At 50.9% G+C, this 27,448-nt stretch overlaps 1 protein-coding gene across 2 annotated transcripts in view; it reads right to left on the bottom strand.

The window, feature by feature from the left end:
- Window positions 1-20,571, bottom strand: part of FAM167A (family with sequence similarity 167 member A) — a 33,592-nt gene extending 13,021 nt beyond the window's left edge. The window contains exons 1-3 of one of the 2 annotated variants that reach the window (XM_090288964.1): window positions 20,027-20,571; window positions 14,148-14,230; window positions 641-1,418 (exon numbers count right to left, since the gene is read on the bottom strand). In XM_090288964.1, coding sequence (XP_090145090.1) covers window positions 641-1,000 — 360 coding nt within the window. In that variant the 5' untranslated portion in view covers window positions 1,001-1,418; window positions 14,148-14,230; window positions 20,027-20,571. Of the gene's footprint in view, window positions 1-640; window positions 1,419-1,721; window positions 1,853-14,147; window positions 14,231-20,026 lie in introns of those variants that run through there. The other variant, XM_090288965.1, reaches the window with a different exon arrangement.
- Between the last annotated feature and the right edge of the window lie 6,877 nt (window positions 20,572-27,448).

The raw sequence follows: 27,448 nt of genomic DNA, 5'->3' as shown, positions 1-27,448 counted from the left end.
CCCAAAGCCTTCACTGTGGGCCTGGGCAGCCATGCTGCCCTCCGTGCAGCTCCCTGTACACCGCTCAGTACCGACAGAGTACTGCGGGGCTGAGCCTGAGCTGTTTACAGCAGTCCTGCCACAGCTCTGTGCCCCGCGGCTCTGCCCTGAGCTCACCCCACTGCCCAGCACAGCCCCGCAGGCACGGTGACAACTCCGCTTGCTGAATGCATGGTCATAGGTGCCAGGTGGTAGCTTCAGTGGGTGGCAAGGTGAGAGGGTTTCAGAGAGAAGGAAAGGCAGTCATACTCCAGGAGCCCCGGGCCAGGGATGAGAGTATGAGACTGTGACATCGGGGGTGGCATTGGGGGAGATTGGGGACACCTTTCCTGGCTCGAGTTCTCATGGGCAACACTTGCTTCATCAGATCCTGCGATTAGGGGCTTAATGATGCATGAATGTCATATAGCCACATAGCAATGAAGTCTACCCTTGATTTAACAGGAAGGTGACAGATGTGCAGTTGAGAGAGGTAGAGATGGGGACAGAAACAGAGAGAGAGAGAGACAGACAGACGGACAGACAGACAGAGACACAGACACAGAAACACTCCCAGAGAATGGCATTTTTTCTGGGGATCCTTGGAGGGGCAGCCACTTACCAGCTCCTTCCTGAGCCAGGCTATAGCTTCGTCGATATTCTCAAAGCCTTGCAGCTTGCCAGTGGACTGGGCCCCCTCATCCTGGCTGGCACTTTCCTGAGGTGGGGGCCGCTGCCTGGGCTCTCTCGGAGGGGAGGGCTCTTCCTCCCCACAGGCCCCCTGCTCCGCAGCTGGCCTCGGGAAGGGCCATGCCTGTTCCTCCAGCCTCGCCTGCCATTCCAGGTAGGAGGGCCTGCGGGTCTCCAGTCTCAGCTTCTCAGTGAGGGCCTTCAGGTTCCGGAGGTGGTCGTCAGGGGGCGGTGCGGCTCCCCCCTCTTCCCCCACTGCTACTTCTTCTACTTGGATCTGGGGCACAGACATTCTAGAGTCTGCAGGGGCAGTCAGACATGGGAGGCGGTGAGGGTGATGAGGGAGTCCTGGCGGGTTAGATAAGATTGGGGCCCACTCTGGAATGATGTCACCCAGCTGGGGCCAAGGCTCCTGAGGGCATCACTGGGACGCGAGCAGCTCCCGGAGCCAGGAGGGACTGGGGGTGAACCACACAGAGTGCCCTCCGGAGCAGCTGCAGAGCTTAGGGTTTAAGATTCTTTCCGGAGTCCTGTAGGCGCCATGCTTTGCAAAAGGCAGGAACAGACAAGCGTTCGCAGGAATCTTTGGGGGCAGCTTTGCCAAGAAGATCTATCAGTCCTGGAGATGTAGGCAGATCAGAGATGGGCGGGGAAGCAGCTTCTCCTCATGGGAAGGGCGGGTGATGAGAGGCTGCTGGCTGGTACAGGCCCTGCAAGAAGGATGTGAACAATGTCAGCAAAGGATTTAAACAAGGCCTGCGTGCTCCTGGGCTCCCCAGGAGGGGACACGGAGGCTCAGAGAGCTTCACTGACCAGGCGGCTAACTGCTACTCCAGGACTCGAAGTGAGGCAGAGAAGTGAATAATAAATCAATACTTTGTACAGCGTTTCATGATTTAGGAAATGATTCTACCTCTATTATCTCATAATCCTCACTATAAGCCTAATTTATTTGCTTTTACCCCCGTTTCACATGTGACACACCTGAGTCTCTGAGAGGTTAAAGGACTCACCTGAGAGCTTCCAGCAATTAGCACGGACAAGGTCAGGCGTTTGGTTCTGTGGGCTCAGGTATTTCTGAGCGACAGCTGCCTGTGGGTCCCCATGCAGACGCAGGTGTGCTGCTGGGTGCAGGAGCCACAGACCCCGCCCCGCCCCACCTCGCCCACCACAGCACCTGTCCTGCGGCACCAGCTCTTCAAAGCCAGTCTTACAGCACACTCTCAGCTTCTTCCTCCAAGAACAACACCTTACCTCACCTCTTCAGAGGAGGAAGCAAATAAACCTGCAGCCAATGAAGGAAGAGCCGAATGCACTCAAAGTTGATTGTTAAACCAGTGACTCACGATTCTAGGAAGATGGTTATCACATTCATGCCCACACAGCAGTGCCTCCTGGGCAAGGGCTGCAGCCCTCTCATCTGATTCGGCTTCCCCACCTCTAGGGAGAAGGTTGGGCCAAGGTGCTTGCCCCATAATGTCAGGGCACAGGGTAGAGAAGTAGCTCACAGTTAGAATTTGGCCCCAGCCCCCTGACCCCCATGTCCCTGCACTCACAGGGTGCATCAGAGCAGGAACATTGGATCTGGCCAACGCAGAGAAGATCTTGGCGTCTGGGGTGTTTTAAAAATCTGTGCTGAGGGCAAGTGTGAAAAAGGATGAAATGATACTGAACAATGGCCAAGGTAAAGCTTACATGAAAAAAACAAGATGCTCACATGCCTGGAGAGGATGTCACTCTTGGTGTGGAAAAGGACGTGAAGGAAGAGAGATTTTTATTGACTTGTATGTGCCTAAAAAGATCTCTGCAAGGAGAAAAACTGGAACAAAGAGTTGTGAGTGCTCATCTGGGGTGATGGGCAGTGGGTGGCGGTGGGCAGGTATAGGAGGAGGCAGAATTAGAGGGGAGCAAAATCAAAACACAGGCTAGGCCATTCAGGGATGCTGTGTGGTTTCTCTCCAACTTGGGCATGGAGATGCTCAAGAAGAGCAGAGCTTGCTGTCTGTTCCAGGCATTTCTATAGCTCCCACCTGCAGTGCAATCGGACCAGATGAGGACTGGCTGCCCTTTTGCATGCTTGGATGCCCCTGCTTTGGAGCATCCTTGAGGAATCAGGAGGAATATTCAACCTCATCTGATGGCAGAGAAACCTTGATTTCACCTCCAGCCACACAGGTGGGGATCCCCCGAGGAATTCCCATGAACATGAATTATCGCCAGGCCACACTCCTGGAGGTTGTAATTCAGTTCATCCAGGGTGAAACTCAGGGGTCAGCATATTGTTAAAGCTCCCCAGGGGGTCCAGGTGAGCTGCCAGGGTTGAGACAGAAATACTAGACATGGAATCAGATTGCCTTAGCTGTGGGATCTGTCAAACTAGTTTAGCCTCAGTTTGCTCGAATATAAAATGGGGCCATAATACCAGCCTCTTAGGTTTGGGGCATTGGCAGAACTAAGGTTGGTAGGCTTAGCATGTTCTGCAAAGGTAGGGTGTTCTCATGGGTGTCTTTCTGTGTAGTCTCACGGTCACATGGGCATCTCTTGAATCTTTCTTAATCTAAAGACTGATTGACTAGCTGCTTCTGGGGACCCTCCCAGGTGCCATCTACTTTTTTGCTGAGGTGCCAGCATCTGTTTTGAGTGTGCCCTCGGCGGCTTTACCCTATAGGGCTTCTGCTGACTGACACAGGAGCTCTGATTATTTCCAGCAAGGCTTTTTGGAGAGGATCTAATTGCAGGCAACCAGGAGCAAATGAAACTGATGGGAAGTCTCATGTCCCTTCCAGCTCTGCCAGCTGCACACCCACCGAAGAGGGCAAGGCCACCGATAGCCGGAGCAAGAACCTGTTAGAGAAAGGTCTTCCCTTTGGGGTGGGTGACAGTTATGACTGGATGACTTTATGGGACTGCCTCTTTGGGAAGGGGGAGGTTATTTTAATTAGTGGTTTTAAAATCAATTCGGAGGTCTGCTAAGACAGTGTCTGGGTGACTCGGACGCATTGACAGGAATGCCAGTGCACTGTGAGTCAGCTAATGGCAATCCTTTAATCCGCTGAGCTTTACGAGTGTGTGAACACATCCCTGCTCACATCCTCCTCCCAGTAGCCCCGAGCAGCAGGAGGGATCACCCCATTTCACAGATGAGAAAAATCAAGGCTGGGAGGGGTGAAGAGACCTGTGGTCATAGGCAGGTGCCAGGGGAATAGAGTCTTCAGACCCTGGTCAGCCTCCTTCTACTCCAGAGTGTGTGGGCCTTTGGGTCAGACCCCTGGGGCACCCAGTTCTCTGATCGCGGGCATGTTGCATTGTGACCACTCTGCTTCTGCGTGCTCTTCTGAGAAGTGGCGGTCACCAGGACTGGCTAGGTAATTTGCTGGGCTCAGTGCAAAATGAGAATGCAGGGCTCCTTGTTAATAAGAACTAAGAATTTAAAGATGGCAACAGCAGAGTGTTAAGCCAACACAGGGCCTTGTGGGGCTGCCTGGGTCCCTCGTTCATGAGGTGGACCCTGAGGGGTAATTATGGACTTCATTGGTCATTGTGAGCAAGATTAAAGTAACAAATAGCAAGCCCTTAATGTGGTGTCTGGTATACTTTTTTTTTTTAAGAGTCCCTTATTTATTCATTCATTTTAAAAGATTTTATTTATTTTTTAGAGAGAGGGGAAAGGAGAGAGGACAAGAAACGTCAATTGGTTGCCTCTTGTATGCCCGCAACCGGGGACCTGGCCCGCAACCCAGGCACATGCCCTGACTGAGAAGCAAAGCAGCAACCTTTTGGTTCTCAGTATGGTGCTCAATTCACTGAGCCACACCAGCCAGGACATCCCTGGTATATTTTTTTAAAGTATACCTTTAAAGTCACACTTTAAAAAATATTATTTTTAACCTATATAATTTTATTAACCAATGTCACCCCAATAAATTTAATTTTTAAAATATTATTTTTTCGATGGTAAGACCTGTCAGGGCCACGTGTCAGTCAGCACCAGATGGCCTCCTCTGCTGCACTGGCAGCCATCCTGCGGCCCCTGACCTGCTGGGTGGCCTCAGCTACCCTCTGCACCCTTCCATCCTTCCTTGAAAGCCAACTGAGAGAGGAAGTCGGTTGGCATCATCTCTCCCCAGATTTTCAGCTCTCGGTTGTATTTTCATCCTGCCAGGCAGGAAGGTCTGCCATAGGAAGCAAGAAAAAGCCCAACTTAGAAAAACACCACACTATACCCTATTCCCTTCCTTCCATGCTCACATTTTAAACACCTCAGCTCATGGCTCGGGCCCCAGGCGAGCCTGGTCTGACTGTGCTATCCACGTGGCGAGAGCAATGGCTGAGCCTGAAAGCTTGGGTCTGGCTCCAGATCTTCTATCAGTGAGCAGAGCCAAGTACCTGGAATCAGCTTCCCCTCTGGGCCTCGGTTTCCTAATCTGTGCACTGGTACCCCACCCCTCACCCCCATCTGCCTCATAAGGAGTCTGTGAGAAGCAGCTGGACTCATATGCAAAAGCTTTCTGCAAACTGTAAAGAGCAGAACCCACCTGAGGATTACAGTATTCCCTCACTTATCGCGGGTATTACGTTCCAGAGCCCCCCGCGCAGTAGGAACCTTATATTTATTCTACACTCTTAAACCTACGTAACTTTGACAACATACGTATACAGTACCGCAAAATCCTGCGATATAGTGAAAAATTCGTGATAAATAAATATAATATTTTTTTAAATCCCGCGATACAGTGAGGCCGCGATAAGTGAACCGTGATATAGCAAGGGACTACTGTATTACTATCATCAAGGCATGTGTGGTGGAGTCAGGGACTCACTACTTTAGGAGGTGTGGCCACATGTGGGAGGCAGGGACTGAGTCCTAGACTGCCTCCTATTGCCCCCAGCTGTCCCAGGTGGCCCAGACTTGCTGAAACAGTATCTGTTCTCCTGGTCATTGAACAGTGTCCCACTGCCTAAGAGCCCAGTGGGGTATCTTCCCGCCCCTCCAGCTAGAATGTCACTCATGCAGGCCAGTCCAGGTATGACTGAGTTGGACCCAGTCTGAGCCGGTGGAGAGGGGCCAGGCAGGAGCAGGGGGGTAGAGGCCAGCACTGGACAGCTTCCTGGGCTGGAAGGGCAGTGGGGACAAACCAGGAACTTCCAGGGTACAGGCCCTTGGGAGGAGGAGCCCTCTAAAACCTGGGCAGACCGGCTTTCTGTACATCTAACTCAACTCCTTCCTACTTCAGGGAGCACATTTTCTCTCGCTCTGGCCTGAGGAGGAAAGCCAAGTCTGGGACCTGGGACATCTGGGAAAACAAGGTCAGACCATAATCCCACCAGGTTCAGGTGTGCCCTGCCAGGCAGTTCTCTACCCCAGACCCTGCCAGGGACCAGCCCCTGGGGCTCATCAGCCTTTTTGCAGCAGGGACAGGACAGCCCCAGGGGACCTCATCTGCACACAGGGACTGCTGTCCAAAAGCCTGGCTCACCCCAGACCGTCAGACACAGCGGATGCTGGGAGGGAAGGAGGCCGCGCCAGTCGTGAGCTAATTCCGCTGGCTGCTGGAGGAGCTGTGTGGGTGCAGCTCAGTCACTCCGCCAGCACCTCGTCTCACGATGACCTAATCTGTTCACTTGGACAACTTTCAAACCCACTTCCTAGATGGGTTTGAGGGCAGGGAATGGTGCAGGGGGCTGCTTATGCTGACCCACTTTATGTCTGTCTGTCTGTGTCTGTCTCTGTCTCTGGGAAATGTGGCATGAGCTCATCCCTGGCAGCACTCACTCACTCAGTCCTTATCACCCTACACTCTCTCTGTTTGGGTCTACGGGCTCATGCCTGCTCTTTCCAGTCTTAAGTTCTTTCCTAGAACCGTTTCATTTCTTCTCCACAATACACAACCTTTCCAACACTCCCGTCCCACTGAATTTCACACTCTCTCACACCCTGTGACTCTGTATAAGCTGTCTCCCCAGCCTGCAATGCCTTTCTCTCCCTTCTATGCCCCAGTTCTCAGGAGTTTTCTCCTTTGAGAAGTCTTCCTTAGCTTGCCTGAGCTGTGTGTGCTTGCAATGTGGGTAGAGCACATCGGAGAAACAATGACGTCATCACAACAGTGTTAGCTAATGCTTCTTCACAGCGTGCCACGCCAGGCATTGTTCTAAGAGCTTTACATGCACGAATGCATTTAATGCCCACAACAACCCTATGAGTATTATCATCGTCTCCATTGCACAGATGAGGAGACTGAGGCACAGAGCCATTGGGTAGGCTCGCCTAAGGTCACAGAACTAAGTGGTGAGGCCAGGATTTGAACCTCAGAAGCCTGCCTCTAGCCTGGCTTGTAACCAGCCACCAGACTTACTAGCCCTTTCAAGCCGTAGCCTTTCTACCACAGACTTTCTTGACGGTGTCCTCTACACATATGAGCTTCATGAGGGTGAGAATCAGCCTTTTGTATCCTGGAACCCCTAGCACTTAGTGCCATGCTATTCTCTCTAAATGTTCATGGGCTAAATGAACACTTAGATAGAACAGATTTCCCCTCACACACACACACACACACACACACACACACAACTGTGGCTGGAACTTGCTCAACTGTGAGCCAGGCTGGACAGGCTCAGAGAAGCAGAGTGGACCTGGACCTGGACTTCCTGTGATGGCACCTTTGCCACTTGTTCTTGTAAGACCTGCCTTGACCTCAGAGTCCTGGACATAGGCTCTCAGGCCCAAGAAGACAGGAGTGGCCTCACCCTGCATCCAGTGCCAGGACAAGGAGCTGCCACACAAAGAGGGCAATTCAGTGTCACAGGTACAGCAGGAGGGCCTCTTCCCTGTCCAGCATCATGCAGTAATTCCCACTGAGCATGCCTTCCTTCCTTTGTGGAAAGAGCTTTTCTTGTGGGGAGCCCCACTGCATGCTTCCTGGGGACAGGCAGCATGCCTCAGGGTGGTCACATGACCCAAGCTGAGCCCATCAGAGCCCCCCGGGAGTTCCTGTGCTGGCACCATCAGAAGCCCTGTGTTCCCTGCTGGCCTTGGGCTGTCAGCTCATGGCCTGGCTCACCAAAGGCAGAGGGTCTGCCTGACCAGAAAACCAAACAGATGAGGTAGTTAGAGGCTCTCAGGTAGGCCCTATTGGAAGCCACCCCACCTGACCTGGATTATATCGCTTGTATATTCTCTGTTGTTTAAGCTTCTTTGAACTGGGGTTCTGACATTTGCAACCAATATAAGCATGTGTTGGACAAAGAATATAGAATAACACAGTGGATATTTGTTGATATTCGTGTGTGTGTTCGTTTGTTTGCTATCTACTGTTTTTAGGGAGCTCCCCATTTTGTGTGGGTTGGCAGAGAGGCTGGGCACCTCTCCTCTGAAACCAGAGGATCATGTCCTCCCTCCTCCCTGACCATGAGGTGCCCTGGCAACCAGCTATAAACATGTGACTTGGGCTTGGCCAATCGGATGCCCAGGCCTAGGCCTCTGAATCTGGTATGTGAGGCCAGAATAGAGGGACAGGCAGGGTTCATTTGTGGCCATGCCCAGTCTTGGAGGCAGATGTGACATGCAGGGGAGGTGGAGTTAGCTAAGCCATCTCTCTGGTCAAGGACTGTCAAAGCGTTTGATATTGTGATATAATAAGAAATATATATTTTGTCTCCATCCCCAGTTCCTAAAACCCTTTTAATCTTCTAGGTGATGAGATGGATACAGATATTTCTTGGGACAATGTCTGCTTTTTGTCCCCAGCTCCTGAGATAGCTCTATAGTGATAAAAATGAAAGGAGCACCTTTTTACTCACAGCAAGGCCCTTTCAACCCCATCTGAGTTTATGTTAACGAGCTGACTTTTGGAAAGCCACTCAAGATGGGGACTGATGGGCAGGGAAACTAACCCTGTGATTAGAGAGTTGGAACTCTCAGCCCCACTCCTGATGTCTGGGGAGGGGACCAGGGCTAGAGGTTGAGTTGATCACCAATGGCCAGTGATTTACTCAATCATGCCCATATAATGAGGCCGCCAAGAAAACCCTAACTGAAGGAGTTCAGAGAGCTTCCAGGCTGGGGAACACATAGGGGTCCTGGGAGGGCAGCTTGCCTGGAGAGGGCGTGGAGGCTCTGCAACACTTCCTCCCCACACCTGTCCTGGGTACTTCTTCATCTGGCCGGGGAGTATGAGGAAATGCTTCCCTGAGTTTTGTGAGCCATTCTCACAGACTACTGGGTCTGAGCAGGGGGTTGTGGGCAATTCCTGATGTATAGCCAGCCAGTCACTAAGAAACACCGGAGACAACATGGGACTTGCAATTGGCATGTGAAGTGCGGGGACAGTCCTGTAGGACTGAGCCCTTAGCTGGTGGAGTCTGATGCTAGCTTTAGGTAGACAGTGTCAAACTGGGTTAAATTGTAGGACACCCAGTTGGTGGTTGCGGAGAACTGGAGAATTGTTTGGTGTGGAAAGTTCACACCTCTGGGGTCAGGAGTGTTGGGTGTTGTGTGGGTAAACACCTAGCACCCCTCCAAGCGGCTCTCAGAAGTATCATTTAATTTCCAGGGCCTCTTGCCTCTCTGTTTTCCAAGCTGCCCTGGTTCTGCCCATTTTCCCTCTTGGGCCTTCACCTCCTGCCAGGTCTGTGACTGCCTTACAGTAACAATGATTTTTGTTGCTTACAACCAAGAGCCTGGCTGAAATGAGAAGAAACATACGATTCATTTAGGGAGGCAAAATGTGTAACTGAGGGCTAAGCAATGGCATAAAACAATGTCGCTCCCCTCCCCACATTTCCATGTGTCCCTTAGAGGGAGGGGCTGGTGGCACCTGCAGTGAGAATCACAGGGTGGATGACCACTGTCCTCTTAAAGAAGCTTTTACTGAGAGTCCGGTAGCATTCATAATTGATATGTTTCGAAACTTACCCTCTACCACAGGCAACACTTGGTGAGGATGTAATAACAATTTCCAAATGTGTGAATTTATACTTAACACTCTTCCTTCTAGCAGAAGTGCCACCCATGGGTCCTTGTGCATAAACTGACATGCTCTGGTTTTAGGCTTGGTGACACATTCAGCACACTCAACAGAGGAGCCACACACTGCTTTGCACACACTGTGAGGCTCTGCCACAGTCCAGGCTGGCCCTGGCTTCCCGCAGCAGAGCAGTAGGTGACAGGCAATGGTGGGGACATGAGGGCCGGAAGGGACCCTTAAGACATCCCATCCCCTCCGGGCCTGCTCTGCTGAGGAAATTCAGATCCTGCAGGATCCTTAACCACAGTGTAGCCAACTCTTCATTGCAGAAATGTCCCTGTAGGAGACAGACCATAGCAGCGGGCATGCTCCTGCGGGACAGCTGGCTCTGTGTCCACTGCTGCACCTTCTGCCACCTCCGCTCATTCACCTTCTCCTTCCGTGGGCTGTCACGCTACTGAAACAGTTCAGAGGGTCACTCCTAAAAGCCAGCACCTCTGTTGAGCATGTGGCATGTATCACCAAGCCTAAAACCCTCATTAGACAGAGTCATTCCCTGAGCTTAGGAGTGACCTAAGGATAGGCAGCATCTTCCCCATCCTTAGCCAGTGTCTGGGGCAGGGAGTGGGGCAGGGAGGGGGTCAGGGGAGGTTGCGGTAAAGGGAGCTGAAGCACTTACTCTGACTTCCAGTCTCAGTCAGGCCAGGCCCGCCTCCCACCTCTCAGAGGAGCTGCATGTTCCCACTTTCTTCTACCTGAGACCAAAGCAGGGCCCAAAGGTCGTGACTGAGTGTGGACCAGAAGCTGATGGGGCTGAGATCAGAGGGACCCCAGTTCCCCATGCTGCGGGTCTGCATTTTGAGACCAGAGCCACCTCCAGTGAAAGCTGTGAGACATGGGGAGTCACTTTGCCTCACCTGCCTGGATCTCTGCCCCTCTTTTTTTAAAGATTGATTGATTGATTGATATAGAGAGAGGAAGGGAGGGAAAAAGAGAGGGAGAGAAACATCAATTGGTTGCCTCTTGTATGCGTCCTGACCAGGACTGAACTTGCAACCCAGGCACCAGTCAGCACTCTGCCTCTCTTTGGAAAATGGGGTTGATGCAGCATCCACCCTGTGGAGTCACAGTGAGGATGAAACACGAGAGTGAGGGGAAGGGCTTGGTGGACTATAATGTGTTTTATAAACTGAAAGAAATTCAGGGTGGCTCAGGCCACACTCACACTTTTTTTCTTTCCTTTTCTAAAGCAGATAATCCCTTTCTTTCCCCAGGTGGATGTGAGGTCAGTAGGTCTGAGACTCAGACACAACTGTGACAAGGCAGGTTTTTTAGTCTGGGTTTACTCATAAACCCCGATGCTCATCTAAAAGAGGAAGCTCAGGGCCAGGACTCTGGACTTACCTCTGGCAGCCACTGAGGGAGGCTGGGAAACCCGCATCTGTGTTCTGCACACTGGCAGGAGTGCTAATGACTGGGGCTGAGAAACTGGGGGACAGAGGCTTGTACCCCACAGCGCTGCCCACAGGAGCCAGGGAGCTTCCAGGAACTGCCAGAAATTGTGTTTTCTCTCCTTGTCAGAGGTTGCCATGGTGACCAGAGCAGGAGACACCCGCTGGTCTGGCTCTACACAGATCCTCTATCCTAGCTCATCTTTATTCCTGGTCTTGGTCAGAGCTGGTATTGAGAGCGCCTGAGATGGGGAAATGACATGGTCCAATGACCAAGACCCTTGGCACCAATTACGTGTGCATGGCGGGAGAGAATTGTGTTGGGACATTATGGGTGCATGTGTATAGGTGTGGGGGTAGGGGTAGGTTATATTGCTGGGAGTGTGTTCTGATGTGCAGTGGGAATGCTAGTAAGGGAGTGGGGTGGTGTTAAGGGTGCACGTGACAGTGGGGTCTTTCTCAAATGCACCCTTGAGCTACACCTCACGGGAGAGCATGCCCACAGGGACAGCATGCTGCACACACAGGAGAACCCTCCACTGTCCACTTCCTGGAAGCTATCTGTTTGCTGCCTGGATTGTTCCTCCCATCCTCCCAGCAGCAAACCATTGTGAGAATCTAGCCACCTCTTTTAAGAGTCTGAGGCTATGTTCCCTGCCCTCAGCCTTGGCTCCACCACCTGAATTCTCCCTGATTTCACATGCCCACTTCCCTCACATCTTTTCAGATGTCACCTCCATCCACGCAGAGGCCACATGTTGACTTGTTTGCTTGTTTATTGTGTCTTACCCACCAGCATGTAAGCTCCCAGGGGGCAGGGACTTTCTCTCATTTACTGCTGTCACCCTAGCACTCAGAAGAGTGCCTGGCACATGGTAGGTGCTCAGTAAACTTGTTGAATGAATGAATATTTGAATGGATGAATGGATAAATGAATGAATGGGAACCTTCTGGGCAGCCTCTTTCATCCCTTTATTTGTCATTGGCCCATTTGGGAATTTCCTGCTTCTGACTGATTCTAAAGCTCTGCTTTAGGGCTCAATGAAGAACTGTTGCCTCTGTTAAGCCCTCATGGACACCCCACCTTCCAGGCAATTCTTTGTCTGAGTTCTGGCACTGGCTTCCACCATGCTCATGGCACACTGGCCTGTATGATCTTGAACTGTGAGAATGTCCCGTCTCCTTGACCAGAGGTATAGCTCCTCAATGGGGAGGGCATTACTTTCTCTTTTGTGTGCTGAGCACAGGGCTCTGCAAACAGCAGATGTTCGATAAATGCCAAAGACAGCAATGCTGTGAATCAGTGGACAAATTCTAGCCTGAGTATTTTACACTTCCAGTGGTTTCCTGCCCAGTAGACCTCCTGCAAATTCATGGATAAGACTTTCAAGGTCAAGATGTTTCTAGTGAGTCTGAATTAGGGAGTGAGGGTTGTTTGGGAGGCTGGTCTCAAGTCTATGTTTTATCCTTTCCCCATAACCTCATGTTGGTATTTGGCTAAGTTTTCAAGCCTAGTTCACCACCTCATTCCACAGTCTTTGCTCTTTCTGAATGGAACTGATCACTTCCTTTCCTAACAAAAAATTTTAGCACTTTTCTACACCAGTCTTAGGTACTGACCACTCGTCTTCTTGAATTGGATGACTTAGTAACATTTCTGATATGCCTGTTAGGTGGTCAGATATGTCTTTGTTCAGCATCCCTTCTGTGAGAACCTAGAGGGAACAATCTGTCTCCAGTTCTTTCCTGAACTACTCATAAATACTTGCTTGATACAAGCAGTTCAACTTTAATGTATATTTTCTGTATAAATAAATGAGATAAATACATAAATGGTCATTGTGTCTCTATCTGAATACAGGGACAAATAAAAATTCTTAGAATCAAGAAGAAGAGGGAGAGAAAATCATTACCCAATGCTCCTATGTGCCAGGTACTGTGCAAATGCCTAGTTGGACCCTTCAAATGACCCCTAGATAGGACTGTTATCATCCCCACTTTACAGGTCACATGCAGGTAAGTGAAGGAACCACCATTTCAGCCCAACTCTACTGTTGTGACCATGCCCCCAAATGGCATCACATGTAATAAAGTAACAGGAAAACACACTTGATAGAGTTTCAACATTTTGAAGCCCAGTGTCTTTAGGAACCCCAGAAGCAAATACTTACATTTAAATATTCTGATGGCACTGTTTTGTTTTCCAGTGACAGAGATCTGGGAAGGTGAGGAGGATAAGATTCAAGCACCTAGACTGAAGTCCCTCTCTGCTGACACTGGTGAGCAAAGCTACCAGAACTTGAGGGTCTGTCCCACTCCTGGACTGGAGCTTCCCTGGGAGGACAGAGCCTGGCAGCGAGGAGAGCAAACCTAAGGGAAGTTCTGCCATTCCCGAATGTGAAACCCTTCTGGACAGTCATGTGACTTCTTGGAACTTTAGCAAAGTGCCGGGTCTGAGACAGAACTCATTTTCTTTGTCCATTGTGTTTCTGTTGTTGGGGGTGGGGGGCGGGCGGGCAAGGTGGCTCCTGGGCCAGGCCTACGGGCAGCTGTGATGCCTACATCTGAGGCTGCCAGTGTGGGAGGATGAGCAGATGGGTGGGTATGAGGCCCAGCCCAGAACCAAGAAGGGGGCAGGGAGCCCCGGAGACCTACGCTCCTCATTCCCCTTGACTCTCCTGCTCCAGGCCACCCCAGGCCCCGTCCCACGCAAGCTCCTAGCACTGATTCTGGGAGTTGGGAATGAGACAACCATTTTGGACACCCAGCCCAGGGCAAGAGAGAAAAGAGCCGCTGGCCTGGGAGTCAGCCCCAGGGGCCCCATCCCGCACTGAGGGACTTACAGCAACTCACTTCCCCTGTCAGGCCTCTGCTTCTCTCTCTCAGAAATGTGTTTTGGTGCAATGGCCTTTAAACTTCCTTGTACCCCAAGAGGCACAGAGTCTAAACCACAGCAGCTGGTGGGGCTGTCATGTCACGAAGCCGCACCCACAGGGAGCAGAGGTAGAGGAACTGACTGACTTACCGAGGTGTGTCTCTCCATGAAGGTCAGTTTGCAACGTCCTGTGCGACACCTCAGCCTATTATTCAAAGCTTCTGTCTCCACTCCTGGAATAACAAGAGCCATCACAAACATTTTGAAGTCACACTGCAGTTTACATGTTTTTTTCCCCACACATGATGCTCTGGGCTGGAGAGACCTTCCTGAGAGTTATACCACAGAACAACTGCAAACCAGAGGAGTTGCCAGACTTGCCGGGGTCACACAGTGCTGTTAGTGGGGCTGGCTGGCTTGGATTGATCTTGATTCCAAGGTTGAGCTTCTGCTGTCTAGAATAAACCTTGCTTTGTCTTCCTGAGAAACCGTGAGGCAAGAATCTATAAAAACACTTAAGACCTTTGCAAATTCAGAGTGCTCAGTCTGTGCTGAATAATTGATGGGCTCACTCCCAGCTGCTTAGAGCAGACTCACAGGCCTCTGCCATAGGCTGGGAATGTGGAGACCTTTCCTATCAATTTGCCCAGTGAAAGAATTTGCCGAGAAAATCACCCAGGAAGAGTTGTGCTTCCCCATTGGTGGGAGCAGACCCTGGCTCCTGGGACCCAGAGATCTAATTTATCGCCTTGCTGAAAGGAGAGGAGAAAGTGCAGGGCTGCCACAAGGAGGGGGCTGCTGGGCCACCCAGAGTCACTGCCACCGTGTCCCTCCAAGGCTGCAAGGCCCTGGGAAAGGGCTGCTCCTCTCTGACAAGCAGGAAGAAAGGTGCCTGGGAATCTGAGAGCCCCGTGGGGAGGCACAGGGTTACCATGGGAAAGGCAGAGTCTGAAGCAGAGGTTTTCCTCCAGGAAAACGCCTGACAAGGCAGCGGTGCCCATGGAGGGCTGAGGCTGCCTGTTGGCACCCCAGCCGATGGCTACATGTGACCACAGACATTTTCTGGCCAAGTCCATGCAGCAGGGATTAGGAGGCAGAAAGTAGACACAGAGTGGCCTTTAAAGCAATTTGCAGAGATCAAAGTAGGACTCAGTTTGAGCCAGTAACTGGCCATGAGAACAGGGAACATGTCACAGCTGACCGAAACTTGGCGTACAATTCACTGCTGAGGGCGCTGAGGATGTATACCCTCCCTCTGTGAGGTGCACCCTTCCCCCCACACAAAGTGTCTCCTAACTGGCATTAGTTCAGCTCTCCAAACAAGGCCGATTTAGGACTATCCAAATCTATGAGGTCACTGGCTCCAACTTCAAATGAGCAGAATCAACCAACTCCAGCTCAAGTGGGATCTGTTCTGACAACTGGCTTTCTATCTTCCTCTGCATTGCAACTTCCAAAACCCAATGGTGTCACAAGGATTTCCCAGGAAGTTTCATGGTGTGCTCCATACTGAGGCAAGTCACTTCGCTTTCATACTTTGTCTGGGCCTGCTGACCTCCCAGAAGGTTAAAGGGCTCTTAGTTTCGCTTCCTGTGGGCGGGCCCCCTCCTAATAACTCTGGGATGGGGGGTGAGGGTGGTTCCAGAGTGGCCTCAGCCTGGCTGCCTGCCACTCACCCAAGGTGCAGTAGGGCCCCTGCCCTGGGACTGGGAGGGGACACTGGGCTCAGGCACTACACAGACAGAACAGAAAACAGGACTCGCTCCACACTTGTGTAAGCTTGCGCTGAACTTCACCGGGCTTCTCAGCTACCTGAGCTCACACCTAATAGAGGGAAGGAATCGGGAGCAGGAGAAAGAAATGGAGCAAGTTAGGGATGGGGCAAGGCTGGGCGGGGTGAGAGCCCAGCTAATTCTATGACCTCTGGTCTCCAATTTAACCTATAGTCCCTCAGGTTCCTCATCCATGACATGGGGATCATAATGGAACCTACCTCAAAGCCTTGGAAGGATTCAATGAGATAGAGTGTATGAAAATTCTTAGTTTGGCCTCTACTAAAACTGTCACCTTTTGCAATGACAGCACTTGGCTGGACCTCTCCTGGGGCTATCAAAAGAGGGAGCAGCTGCTGATACATTTAAGTTAGCTCAAGCCCACCTGTGTGCTCCCGAGAGTGCAGAGCATCATTGTCCTGTCAGCCCAGTACTCTGAGATGCACACATTGTCTATTCTCGTCTGGCACCCTGACCACAATCCACGCTCCTGGAGGGCAGAGCTGTTGTCTTATAGTTTCCTTGGTAGAATGTCTATTATTGATCCTCAACCCTACACAGACATGGTCGGTGGTATCATTTGGCTGGTTGCAACAAGCGACATTCCAGAAGAGTGCATTCAAATCGGATGTGCCATACCTGGCTGGCAACCTCATGCAGAGTCCCCACTCCAGAGGGGGCTGTGGCCAGCACTTTGGCTGTCTTTCTGTCTGCTCAACACCAGGCATTTGATAATTAGCAGAGCAAACATTAGAAATGCATTCTCCTTGGTGAAAGCAGAGGTATTCAAAATATGTGGGTTGGCCAAATGAATTTCAAGACACACTTGACTCTTGTAAGAGTGGGTGAAAGAATGTAGTGAGGTCTCCAGAGAGGTGTGGCCAGGGCATCTAGAGACACAGATGCCTGCAGCTAGCCCACAGAAAAAGCTGTGTGAATGCTGCCGGACCCATCTGCAAATAAATAGTTGCTCATAAATTATCTACATGTATGGCAGGTGGCAGAATTTGGTCAGAGGCTTGCTTTTATTTGACCTGAGAGTGAATAAAACAAACAAGCCAAACACCGAACACCAAAACCTGAGACTCATGACCAAATGGACTTAGGTTAGTTCACAGCATGGTGCTGTCTTCAGGGCATGGCCCATGTAAATGTTCATTGGAGAGGGGGATAGTGTTGCTTTTAACTTGATGGTGGTCAGAGGCACCAGGGCCCTCAGTGGCCTCCAAACCAGGATCCTGACCCGGAACCTTCCTGGGTACTCATCCCCCTGAGAGCTCTGCAGCTAGCCTTCTGGGGCTGAAGTGTGGGTCACCCTCACAGGCTCTGCTGGTTTTCTGGAATGAGGAAATGCTGCTCGATCTTGAAGAAACCCTGAAACTGTAGCCACGCTGGAGATCCCTGTCTGGGCCCATTACGTACCTGGAAAACCAGCTCTGCCCTTTGAGGTCCCACAGGACAAGCCCTAAGAGGCAGTCTTTGGGAACCCATTACTAGCTCCCACATTAGGATCAGAATATTCAAGAAGAATTTCTGGCCTTATTGGAGAAATTGCCTTGAAGAAATGGGGGCTCGGTCTGCACCCAGGGAGAAGCTAGACTTCCACGGCTTTCTGGGACCCTGCAAAGGCTGCTTGGCAGGGATCGAGATGCAAAGAGACCCCTGATGTTGGAAAGCTCACTATCCCTCTTTCTCTAGTGACAAAAGAGCCCTTCCTTGATGGGCAGAGCCCACTGGGAGGTGGGCTGCTGCTCTGCACACTCTTCTCTAAGGAGTTTTTCATGGGTGAGCATTGTTGTGGGGTGGGGGTGGGGAGGTCAGGTTGCATTCAGAAGGAAAAAAGTTGAGCACAGAGCAGCACAAGCCTCTAAGTTCTCCTCTTGCCCACCTTCTTTCTCCCTTTTTTCCCTTCCTCTCCAAAGAGAAGTGTGGGTGGGGTGGGGTGGGGGGTATGGGGGGTGGTCAGAGAAGGGGAAGTGCTGGACTTTCATGCACCAGGGCCGCTGTCCTGACCATGGAGGAGCTGGTATTTGTAAATTTCCCAACTTACACTGGTGACTTGACCCTCTGTGGCAACTCAAACTCTGCAGGCTGATCGAAAAGTTAGTGAGGCCTACATGTCGCCCCCATTCTAAACCCTTCTCCCACCTCCCGGCTCACCCTGCTCCCAGGCCCACTGCTCTCAGGAAGTGCATCCTCACCCCTTCAAGGTCTGCTTCAGAATTTGCCTTTCCTTCCTACTCCTCTCCCCTATCCAAATCCCAGGCTACATTTGTATTTTAAGAGCCGGTTAATGCCAAAGGATTTCCAATTCATGAGAATTTCCCCACCCTGAATCCATAAACCAGGACTGGACTACTCAGATTATCATTCATCTTGCACCTGTGCAAGTAACTCAACATCCCAGTCAAGCAAAGAGCCATTGCTGGGAACTCCAGATGCTATTGTAGAGCCCAGAGAGTTTTCCCAAGCAATTTTTACCTAGAGAAAACCACCCAAGTGTGTAAACAGCCTAACAAGCAGTTTCTCGCTGGTTGGTCTGGGGCTCTGTGGACCTATCTCAGGAAATACTTAGGCACTGCCTTGATTTACTTTCCAACCAGAGTTCCTCTTGGAGGGAGGCCAAGCTGGTGAATATGGAAGCGGGACTGGTAATTCAGTGGAAATCCATGTATGTAATTGGGAGAACAAGATGAAATGAGACAGGTGTATGGAAAATTGGGGATCTTTGATGGTCAAGGGGGAAAAGAGAGAGAGAGGACCCTTCTCTCTGCTGCAGGCCAGGCCTGATTACGGAGACTTTCAGACTTCTGATACAAGAAATGGCTTTCCTGGATCCACAGGTTCTCGTGAGACAGCAAAGGACCTTCCCAGGTCACAGGACGAGCCAGTCACCCAGCTCTGGGTGAGACTAGTTTCTTCCCTCTCTCCGGGCCTCTCTCTTTGGACCTTCTAAAGCAGCTACTCTGTTAGGAGTCAGGCACGGCAGCTGAATCTCTCTGCTCTTTCACCAGCCGTGGGAGCTACACCAAGTTCCTAAATCTCTCAGAGCCTGGTCAGCAAAATGAGGATATTTTGTCCCCTGGAAGAGCAATTTGTGAAGTAAAATGACCAACAGATGTGAAGACTTCTCAAGCAATGCCTGACTGGTAAATACACTCAAGAAAGAAGCGCTGTCATCTTTACCCACTCCAAGTGCAGCTTGTGGCTGCTGAGCCAAGCCCCTAAACCACATGTGGCTGCAGCTCCCATCCTGCAGGTGTGGTAAGGCTAGAGGTGCCCTGGCCACCTCTGCTCTCCCTGGACCCTGCCTCGCACTGTCCACTCTCGATCCATGCCTGGTGGGCAGCAGGACTGTCCCTATCAGGAGGGAAGCTGCTTAAGAGCCTCATTGCCCTTGGGCACTTTGGGGATAGCCCTATGGTTTGGGACCTGGGCTCATCCCACCTGGGACTCACCAGGAATGGTTGGGAGTTCGCGGACATCAGCCTGCCTTCCAGACCTTCTCAGGAGAAACCATACACCAAGGGGAATGAAAACCAGATACAGGCAATAGGGTTTTGTTTTGTTTTGTTTTAAAGCAGAACATCCAACCTGATTTGGTGGAATGACACACCTGCCCACTTGCCAGGGACCACAGAACTTCCTGCCCTCTCCTAGTGACCCAATCTCATGGCTGATCTGCTGCTCATTCTTGAGAGCCTTTTGGGCTGTGCATTTCCCCCAATTACGTGGGCCTTAGCCCTACAGAGCACCCTTGGGCCCACGTGCTCTTGGTCACTTCTCCTCAGTTACAAATGCCATCCTTGGGGCAGGAACTTCCATGTCAGTGCGTCTGAAGTAGACAGAAGGGACAGAGTCGGCTTGGAGATGACCAGCAGTCTGGGAGTAGACCAGGAGAGACTGAGTGGGGCTCCCCACTTTCAGACCTGGTACCCCAATTCCCCACCCAGATCTTAACCCTGGAAGGGGCCAGATGAGAGACAGGAGATGGTGTCCAGGCACGTGTCCCCCCTCCCCCAAGGGAAGAGCCCCCGGAGCCGGTGAAGCGGGGTGTCCACTCCAGAGCGCTCTGGGATCAGGAGCTCCCGCGGACCCAGGCAGGCGGCTCCCCGCCACTGCACGCCCAGGAGCCCTGTGCGCCCTGCCCCCGCCCCCCGCACCCCCCTGCTCCCAGCCAGCCCCGCCAGCCACAGCCACATCACCCCCAGGCCGATACCCAGCCCAGGGAATGTCCCGCCCCTGCCGCAAACCCACCTTCTGGGGTGCTCAGAGGCCCCTTCCAGGGGTGTCACCGAGGTCCCCGCCTCCTCCTCAGGACGCGGGCTCCCCGCTCCGCAGCCTCTGGCCCCGGCCTCGGGGGCTAAGCCGGCTTCTGCCTCCTCTCTCGTGCTACCGTGAATTCTCAGCACTATTCTTTTTTTAAGGGACTTTTTTTTTTTTTTTCTTTTTTGCGTTGCGTCAGGACGGTTGCCTGGCGACGGCAGAGCTATTCGGCCGCCAGCCCTTTCAGCCGCGAACCCCTCCAGCCTCTCATTCATGCCTCTCCTCCAGTGCCTCGGGGACCTGGACTCGCCGGGTCCCGCAGACGCGCTCCGGGGTCCTAACGCCCGGCTAGTTGCACGTTCCCTGCCCAGATCTGCATCAGAGCTGCCGCCCCTCCGCACTCATTTGCCAAACCCTAGACGAAACCAAACCCAAGTATCCTTTTTCTTTTTCTTTCTTTTTTATCCGAAAGCAGTTTTCCCATAAGTGTGGTAACGTGGCTTTGCCACTGTCAGCAATTTGCCTGCGTGGAGGGGGCAGAAGAACCCTCTTCTGGCGTCGCCAAGCCCAGAGCTTACACTCCACCCACAAGCGGCTTGTCTTCAAACTACCAGCAGCAACTCCCGTGACCCAGTTCCTAACGTGTGCCACACTGTCAGAGCGACTCAGCAGGCAGAGGTGGTCATCTCCAGGTTACAGATGAGGAGACTGAGACTCAGAGCGGCTAACTAGAAACCAGAAGTGAAGCAGAAAACAGACATTCTTCCAGCTCTGTCTCCCAGACCAGCTGGGAGTAGTTGGAGGGACCAGCCCCAAAGCATGTGTTTCTCCCACTAAGCACAGGGTGCCTCATGGCATGTAATACTATGTGCTCTGTCGACCACTAGGGATGGTTATGGTCTAAATCTAGCTGCTGCTCCGCCAGAGCCTAGAGCTCCAGCAGCCTAAGACACATACAGGACATCAGCCATGGCTGCCCCACCTTGGCCTTTAAGATCAATCCTGACTGCAGACAGCGGTCTCCAGTCCAGATCCCTGGGCTCCATCTCCTCATGGGACCCCTGAGCCCAGGGCAGATTACTAGAAGTTGGCCTCATTCTCAGGGCAGCTTGAGACATGGCCACGTTCCTTTCCTAGATGTTTCAGGTTGGCAGGTCCTTCAGAGTTTCCTAACCTACCATGCTCACAGTAGCACTGGGGGTGCAGGGCAGGTGTCCTTATCTCCATGGACAGATGTATACACATTGAGGTATGAAGCTGCAAAGTGACTTGACCCAGGTTCCATGGGAAGTGGCTGGTCTTGTTTTCTGTAAGGACTTGGCACCAAGATTTTTGTGTTGCCCCCTAGTGCTTCTGTCCTTCACTTCATCTCCCCTGGGGCACTTGACCCACTTCCTTCCTTTCCCCCTTCACTAGCACCTCTGGTAATGGACTTAGTGTAAAGAGGTATGTTGCTAATGTGAGCACCTCTTTATGCTAACAGGCTAATGCTTCTAAGCTAGCAAGTGTACTTAAACGGGTCTTTTGGAGAGTCACAGCATTGACCCAACCTCTTGATTCCAGCTCCTAAATATTGACCCAGTTTTCCCCTTCTTTCATTCCCTCTGCCTCTACCCAGGCCCAAGTCACCATCAGGTTGCCCACCTCTAGCAACAGCCTCTTACTGATGCCCTGCACCCACTCTTGGCTCCCCACCTGCCTCCCCTGAGCCAGTTACTCCTTCACAGCCAGAACAAACTCTTCAAAATGGAAATCTGATCCTGGCTTGTCTGTGCCTAAAGCCCTCCAACAGCTCCCATTCTTCCTAGGATTAAAACCCAGCATGGCTAACCAGGCCTGTGTCATCCAGCTCTGCCCATCTCTTGGGACTTGCCTTGTGTTGATGCTCTGCTCTCCGGGCAGATGCTCTTCCAGGCCCTCTTATACACCTGCTCCTCCTCAGAGCTGGCCGAACTTCTGCCTCCAGAGAGAACCTCAGGTTATGTGTCCTTACAGCCTCACCTACCTCTCCTTCATGAACCAGCTGTCATTTTATCTTTATTTGTGTGGTTAGTTGATTAGTATCTGTCTCCTTCCAGAGCTGTAGGCTCCTAGTGGCAGGAACCATGTTTGCAGGTTGAAGGCTCTGTTCAGACTTAGGGACTTGGCATCCTCTTGAGCTGGCTATCCTTTGCCATACTGCCTTGTGCTGAAGATGGTGTGTTCTTGCCCCAGCATGTGGTAAGTGCTCCAGTGTCTTCTTGGTGGAGCCATTCTATGCCATCTGGAAGTGCTTTCTCCCGTCTTCAGCCTCCTAGCCCCTCATTTGGCCTGGGGCTCCTGGTGCTGCTTTCTCGTGGACATATTGTCACCCTTCTTCACATAGACAGATAACCTGTCCAGGGCACAGGTGGCTCTTACCCTCATGCTTCCCATTCTATCTGTCATATGCGTGCACAGGAAGGTGACCAGTGATGAGGACCAGGAGAGTCATCAAGGGAGGGAAGAATAAGAGGAGGAAAAACCAGATCTCTGTTGGAATAGTCTCAACTCTAACATCTAACCAGATGCAGTGATCGAACGAGTTCTTGGTAGAGCTTTAGCATAGGATAGTATGTAGCCATACAAATAATATTTTCAAACAAATATTTGATGACATAGGAAAAAGCTAATGCTTTCATGCTAAGTGAGTAAAACTGGAACACCAAATGCCTAAGTAAATAAGACATTATGAAAAATTTAATTTTAATATTCCTTTAAATGTGTAGAAAAAAAGATTGGAAGAGTATATGTCAATATTAGCTGTGGTTATCTCTGGGTGGCAGGATATCAGAGCATTTTACATTTCTTCCATACTTGCATTAATTTTCTATGCTTTCTACAATGAATAGTTTTTGTAATTAGTAATTTCAAGAAACACTACTACAAAGAAAAGATGGCCATGTGTTTGAGGTACCTGATGCCTCCTGCTTTGTAGAAAACTGCCTTTTATATATGAGGCTGGGCAGGAGCCCTGTGATCAGTGGGGGAATCCCTGTGGCCCAGAGCAGCAGGGCCACCTTGGCGCTCTTCCCCTCAAGTTGGCCCTTGGGACCAGGGGACACTAGGCCAAGCCCATGAGTCTGGACTTGGTAACAACACACTGATTTTAGAACTGCCTGTTGAATCAGTCCTAATCAAACTGATCCAGTTTGACTTTCTTTCTTTCTCTTTCTTTCTTTCTTCCTTCCTTCCTTCCTTTCTTTCTTCCTTCCTTTCTTTTTTTAGTATTTCTTTTTAAATTTATATTTTATTGTTGTTCTACTACAGTTGTCCCAATTCCCCCCCCATTGCCCTCCACTGTCCTGCTCACCCCCAGCTCCCATAGTCAATCCGCACCCGGTTGTCCATGTCCATGGGTCAGTTATACATGTTCCTTGCAAGCTGACTTTTAAGACATAGATGAGCGTGACCCATGGACATGAACTAAGGAGGAGTGGAGGGAAGCAGGGTACGGGGCAGAGGAGAGCAAAGGGAAAAGAAATTTGGACAATTGTAACAAATATACTTAAAAAAAAAAAACAAAACACAGGCATATATGAAATGTGTGAGATGGCTGATCCAGGTGTCTGGACCAACTTAGTGAGTGCCTGTGTCGGCCAACAACACCCCTCACTGACATTAGCCCAGCACTTTACAGGTTACAGAGCGGTTTCCTTTCCAGAGGTCCCAAGATGAGTGAAATATCGCCTCTTTTGAACCTACAGAAATCCTGTGAAATAAGAGAGCCAAGAAACATTTTCCTTTTCTTACCTATGAGGACACCAAGCTTGGAGGGATTCGGGGGCTTTCTCAATGTCACATATCTGGTAGTGACAGGGTACCCGGACTGTCCGACTCTGAGTCTAGGGCACTTCATACTGGACCACACTGACCCTGCAGTCCCTCCAAGCAGTGGGCAGGGCAGCCTCGGTGACCACAGTGTGCTGGACCCAAGCATGGTGGAAGGGATGGCCTGATTAATAAGGTGACGTTTGAGCAAAGATTTGAAGACAATGTGGGAGCTGGTCATGAGTATCTGGGGAAAGGGTGTTCCAGGCAGAGGGAACAGCCAGTGCAAAGCATGCCTGCCACAATCAAGAGAGAACAAGGGGCCTCATGCTGGAGTGCAGTGAACAGGGGAGTGATGAGAGCTGTGGGAGATGGTGCCAGGGAGGTGACAGGGCAGGGATGCTGGGGCACAGCCTATGCGCCTAGCAGACCATTGTAAGGACTCGTCTTTTCCCCAAAGGAACACAGAGAAGGCACTACTGGGTGGCCTCTCTGCCTTCTTGGCACCTCCACAGCACAAAGCACTCTCTAAATTAGTCTCACCTGTTCCCACCAGAGTCTGTAAGCTACTCAAGGGCAAACTCCATGTCTAAGGCTCCCGGGCATCCTTCATGGTGATTCAGTTTTGGTCCCTACTGATTGAATGAGAGAAGGAAGGAATAAATTTCTGTTTGACTCCAGGGAGCAATTAGAGCTCACAGTCCTGAGCCAGAGTCCACTAGCTTCTATACTCTGCCTTTGATAGAGATTTTTCCATCTGGGGGCCCAGCATTTCAAGAGGATCCATGAAATGTTTGTCATCTGGCATTGATGCTGGAATCAGGAATGGCTTTCCTCTGACCTTATTATCACTCAAGAGGGGTTGAATCACACTGAGTCCCAGGAGGTTTCCATCTTGTAAGGAACTCATTAGACCAACAAGCAGTAAGAGTGGCTCACTCTGTGCTGCCTGGTGTGAGGCATGGGGACACGAGCCTGCAGCTTATTGGTGTAGGAAAGATTGTATAAAAATCAGTTGCCTTAGAACTGGAGTTGGGGAGGTGACAGCTGCCGTCTGTGCCCAAATGAACAAGATGGATGGGAGCTGGCTAGGAGAGGTGCTGGGGAGGCCTGAGGTTGAGCATGGCAGGAGAGGAAATAACATTTGCAAGAGGATGCTGAAGACAGAGAGGGATTCAGTGTGGCGAGAAGAGTGCCAGAGAGTGTGATGGGCCAAGGTAAGACCTGTGGACATGACCCTGAAGATGAGGGGTTAAGAAGGGAAAATGTCATGGCTTTTATATCTCAGATAAGTGGATGCATAAGGGGACAAGACAGGAGGCAAGGAGACCAACAAAGAGAATGTATCCATTACCAGAGGTGGGAGGCAAGGGAAGTCCAAACCCACTGCAAGATATGGCTGGCCCACTGCCTTTCCCAGGTGGTGGCGGACAATGGGAAAAGTAGCATTGGGAAGGGGAGCAGCAGGGGATACGAAGGCAGGCAGACCTAGGTTTGAATCCTGACTCTTCTGGTTGTTGGTGTGTGCCTATAAGAAGTCACTCAAGTTTTCCGAACTGCAGCTACTTCATCTATAAAATAGAAATAATTTTAATAACACTGTTCATATATAAGGGGGTACACTGGAGGGCGAGCCCCTTGTAGTACAGGCTCCCTGTGCTAAGCAAGTGTTCTAGGAACCCGTCTGTATCAGTGTACCAGCTGGCGTTATTTGAGGGGCTGCATTCGGCTTCAGTGAATTTTTTTTTTGAAGACTCTTTCAACTCATTTGCCCATTTCATGATGTATGATTTGAGTACACCTGCCATGCCGCACTGTGTTCAGTAGTTTTTGACCAAAAAACAACATGACCCGGTGCCCCACCCTCCCTATTCACCCAATCTTGCCCTGAGTGACTTTTTTGTTTGTTTCCCAGGATGAAAAAAGTCCTCAAAGGGAAATGTTTTGCCGATGTGGAAGAGGTGGAAACAAAACAAAACAAAACAAAACAGCAGAAGTACTAAAAGCCATCAAAATCAATGAGTTCAAAAACTGTTTTGAGCAGTAGGAAAAAATGCCTGGATAGATGTATTGCATCAAATGGAGAGCACTTTGAATATGACTGAAGTTTAAACATGTAAGAAAAAATACACAATTTTTTATAAATAAATTCCATTTTGGGGGGGTCCCTCTCATCATACATGGGTAAGGGGGCCTGCCTTGGACCCTATGCTTTAGAAAGCTCTACTCTGGGCTTCCTTAAGGTAAGGTGGCCATGGGGCCAGAGGATATGCCCACTCAGTTACACTTCTTTTCTTCTACTGGATGCTCTGAGAATCAGGACTTGGAAATGTCCTGGCCAAATGGCCCACATTCAGGCCTGTACAGGCCTCTTTCCTGGTCTGTGGAATGTGGGCAAAGGTTGGATTCTTGGTCTAGGGTGCATCTGGGTCCTCAGGTGGGAAAAGTAAGAGGGAGGCCCATGATTAGGGCTGAGGCCTCACTCCTCTTAACCCTACACGGTTCAGGGTCTAAGGATGCAGAATTATAACCTACCTCTGAGGCTGTTATAAAGGTATATTTGTCAAAGCAAGAGGAAAGAACCAACATTATCTAATAGTTCGCTAGCTTGGCTTATAACTCTCAAATATCTAGACACATGGAGTGTGGGCCTGAGGTGGTCCTGCTTCTGGACCTGCCTTGCTGGTTTGTTTAAGAGGCAAAAGACACTACACACTGCACACAGACCTGAGCTGTTGCCATTCGAATACCGTTCCTCTCCATCATGGCATCTCGGCATCTCCCGCAGAGATTGCCCTTGTGTCTTGTGGACACCTGCAGGAATCATCATCTAGACCAGGCTGCAGAGAGTGTTTCCAGGTCCAGGCCCAGTACATCCTGGCGACAACTGGAAGGAGGTCTCCCCTGGTATGTGCAGCATTTGAAGGGAATCAGAAATCATGCCACTAACAACTGCAGTGAAGCAGCCCTGATGGGTGAGGAAAAGGCTTCTAGATTCTTCTAAGCACCATCTCACCCGAGGAGCCAGGCTCCTTTGAACAATGGAAAGAGCCCTGGACAGGAAACAGGAGATCCAGGTTCCAGACCAGGCTCTGTTACTAATTATACTGTCAAATCACTTTCCCTGTTGGGTCGTTTTCTCATCACTGGCACAAGGAAGTCAAGCTCTGGCATCTTCTGACCTACGATTCCATGATACTCCCCACCCATTGGATAAAATCTTCCATGCTGGGCAGTGGCAGGAGGCAGGACCAGAAACTGCAAAGTGGGAGGGTGGGGAAGATCCCAAAAGTCTGCGGTAGCAAGAGGTCAAGGCCAGCTGGACAGAGAGAAAGAGCCTGGTGGGCTTGTCCTGAGGCAGGAGTGGAGAGGTTGCAGGTGAGACACTTGGAACAAGGCTGTACCCCCTATCCTTGGGGAGAGCCTGCTTGTTCTCTGCCCTGCTTTAAATTTGGTGGGGGGGTGGGGGTGAGGGGGGGGGTGAAGTGGTCCTAGACCTGAAGGCAGGGTGAGGAAGTCTAGGGCCTCCAGTAAAACTCCACCCCTTATGGAAGCAAACACAGAAAAGCCAATTGCTTCGCAAACTCAACAGCGCTCCTAGTGGTTGAGCCAAGAGCTGCTGCT

Source organism: Furipterus horrens, unplaced genomic scaffold (assembly GCF_987537825.1).
Source record: "Furipterus horrens unplaced genomic scaffold, mFurHor1.1.pri manual_scaffold_10, whole genome shotgun sequence".
Taxonomy (NCBI): domain Eukaryota; kingdom Metazoa; phylum Chordata; class Mammalia; order Chiroptera; family Furipteridae; genus Furipterus; species Furipterus horrens.
The sequence above is the reverse complement of the archived record's forward strand: the minus strand, read 5'-3'. Positions and strand labels throughout refer to the sequence as shown.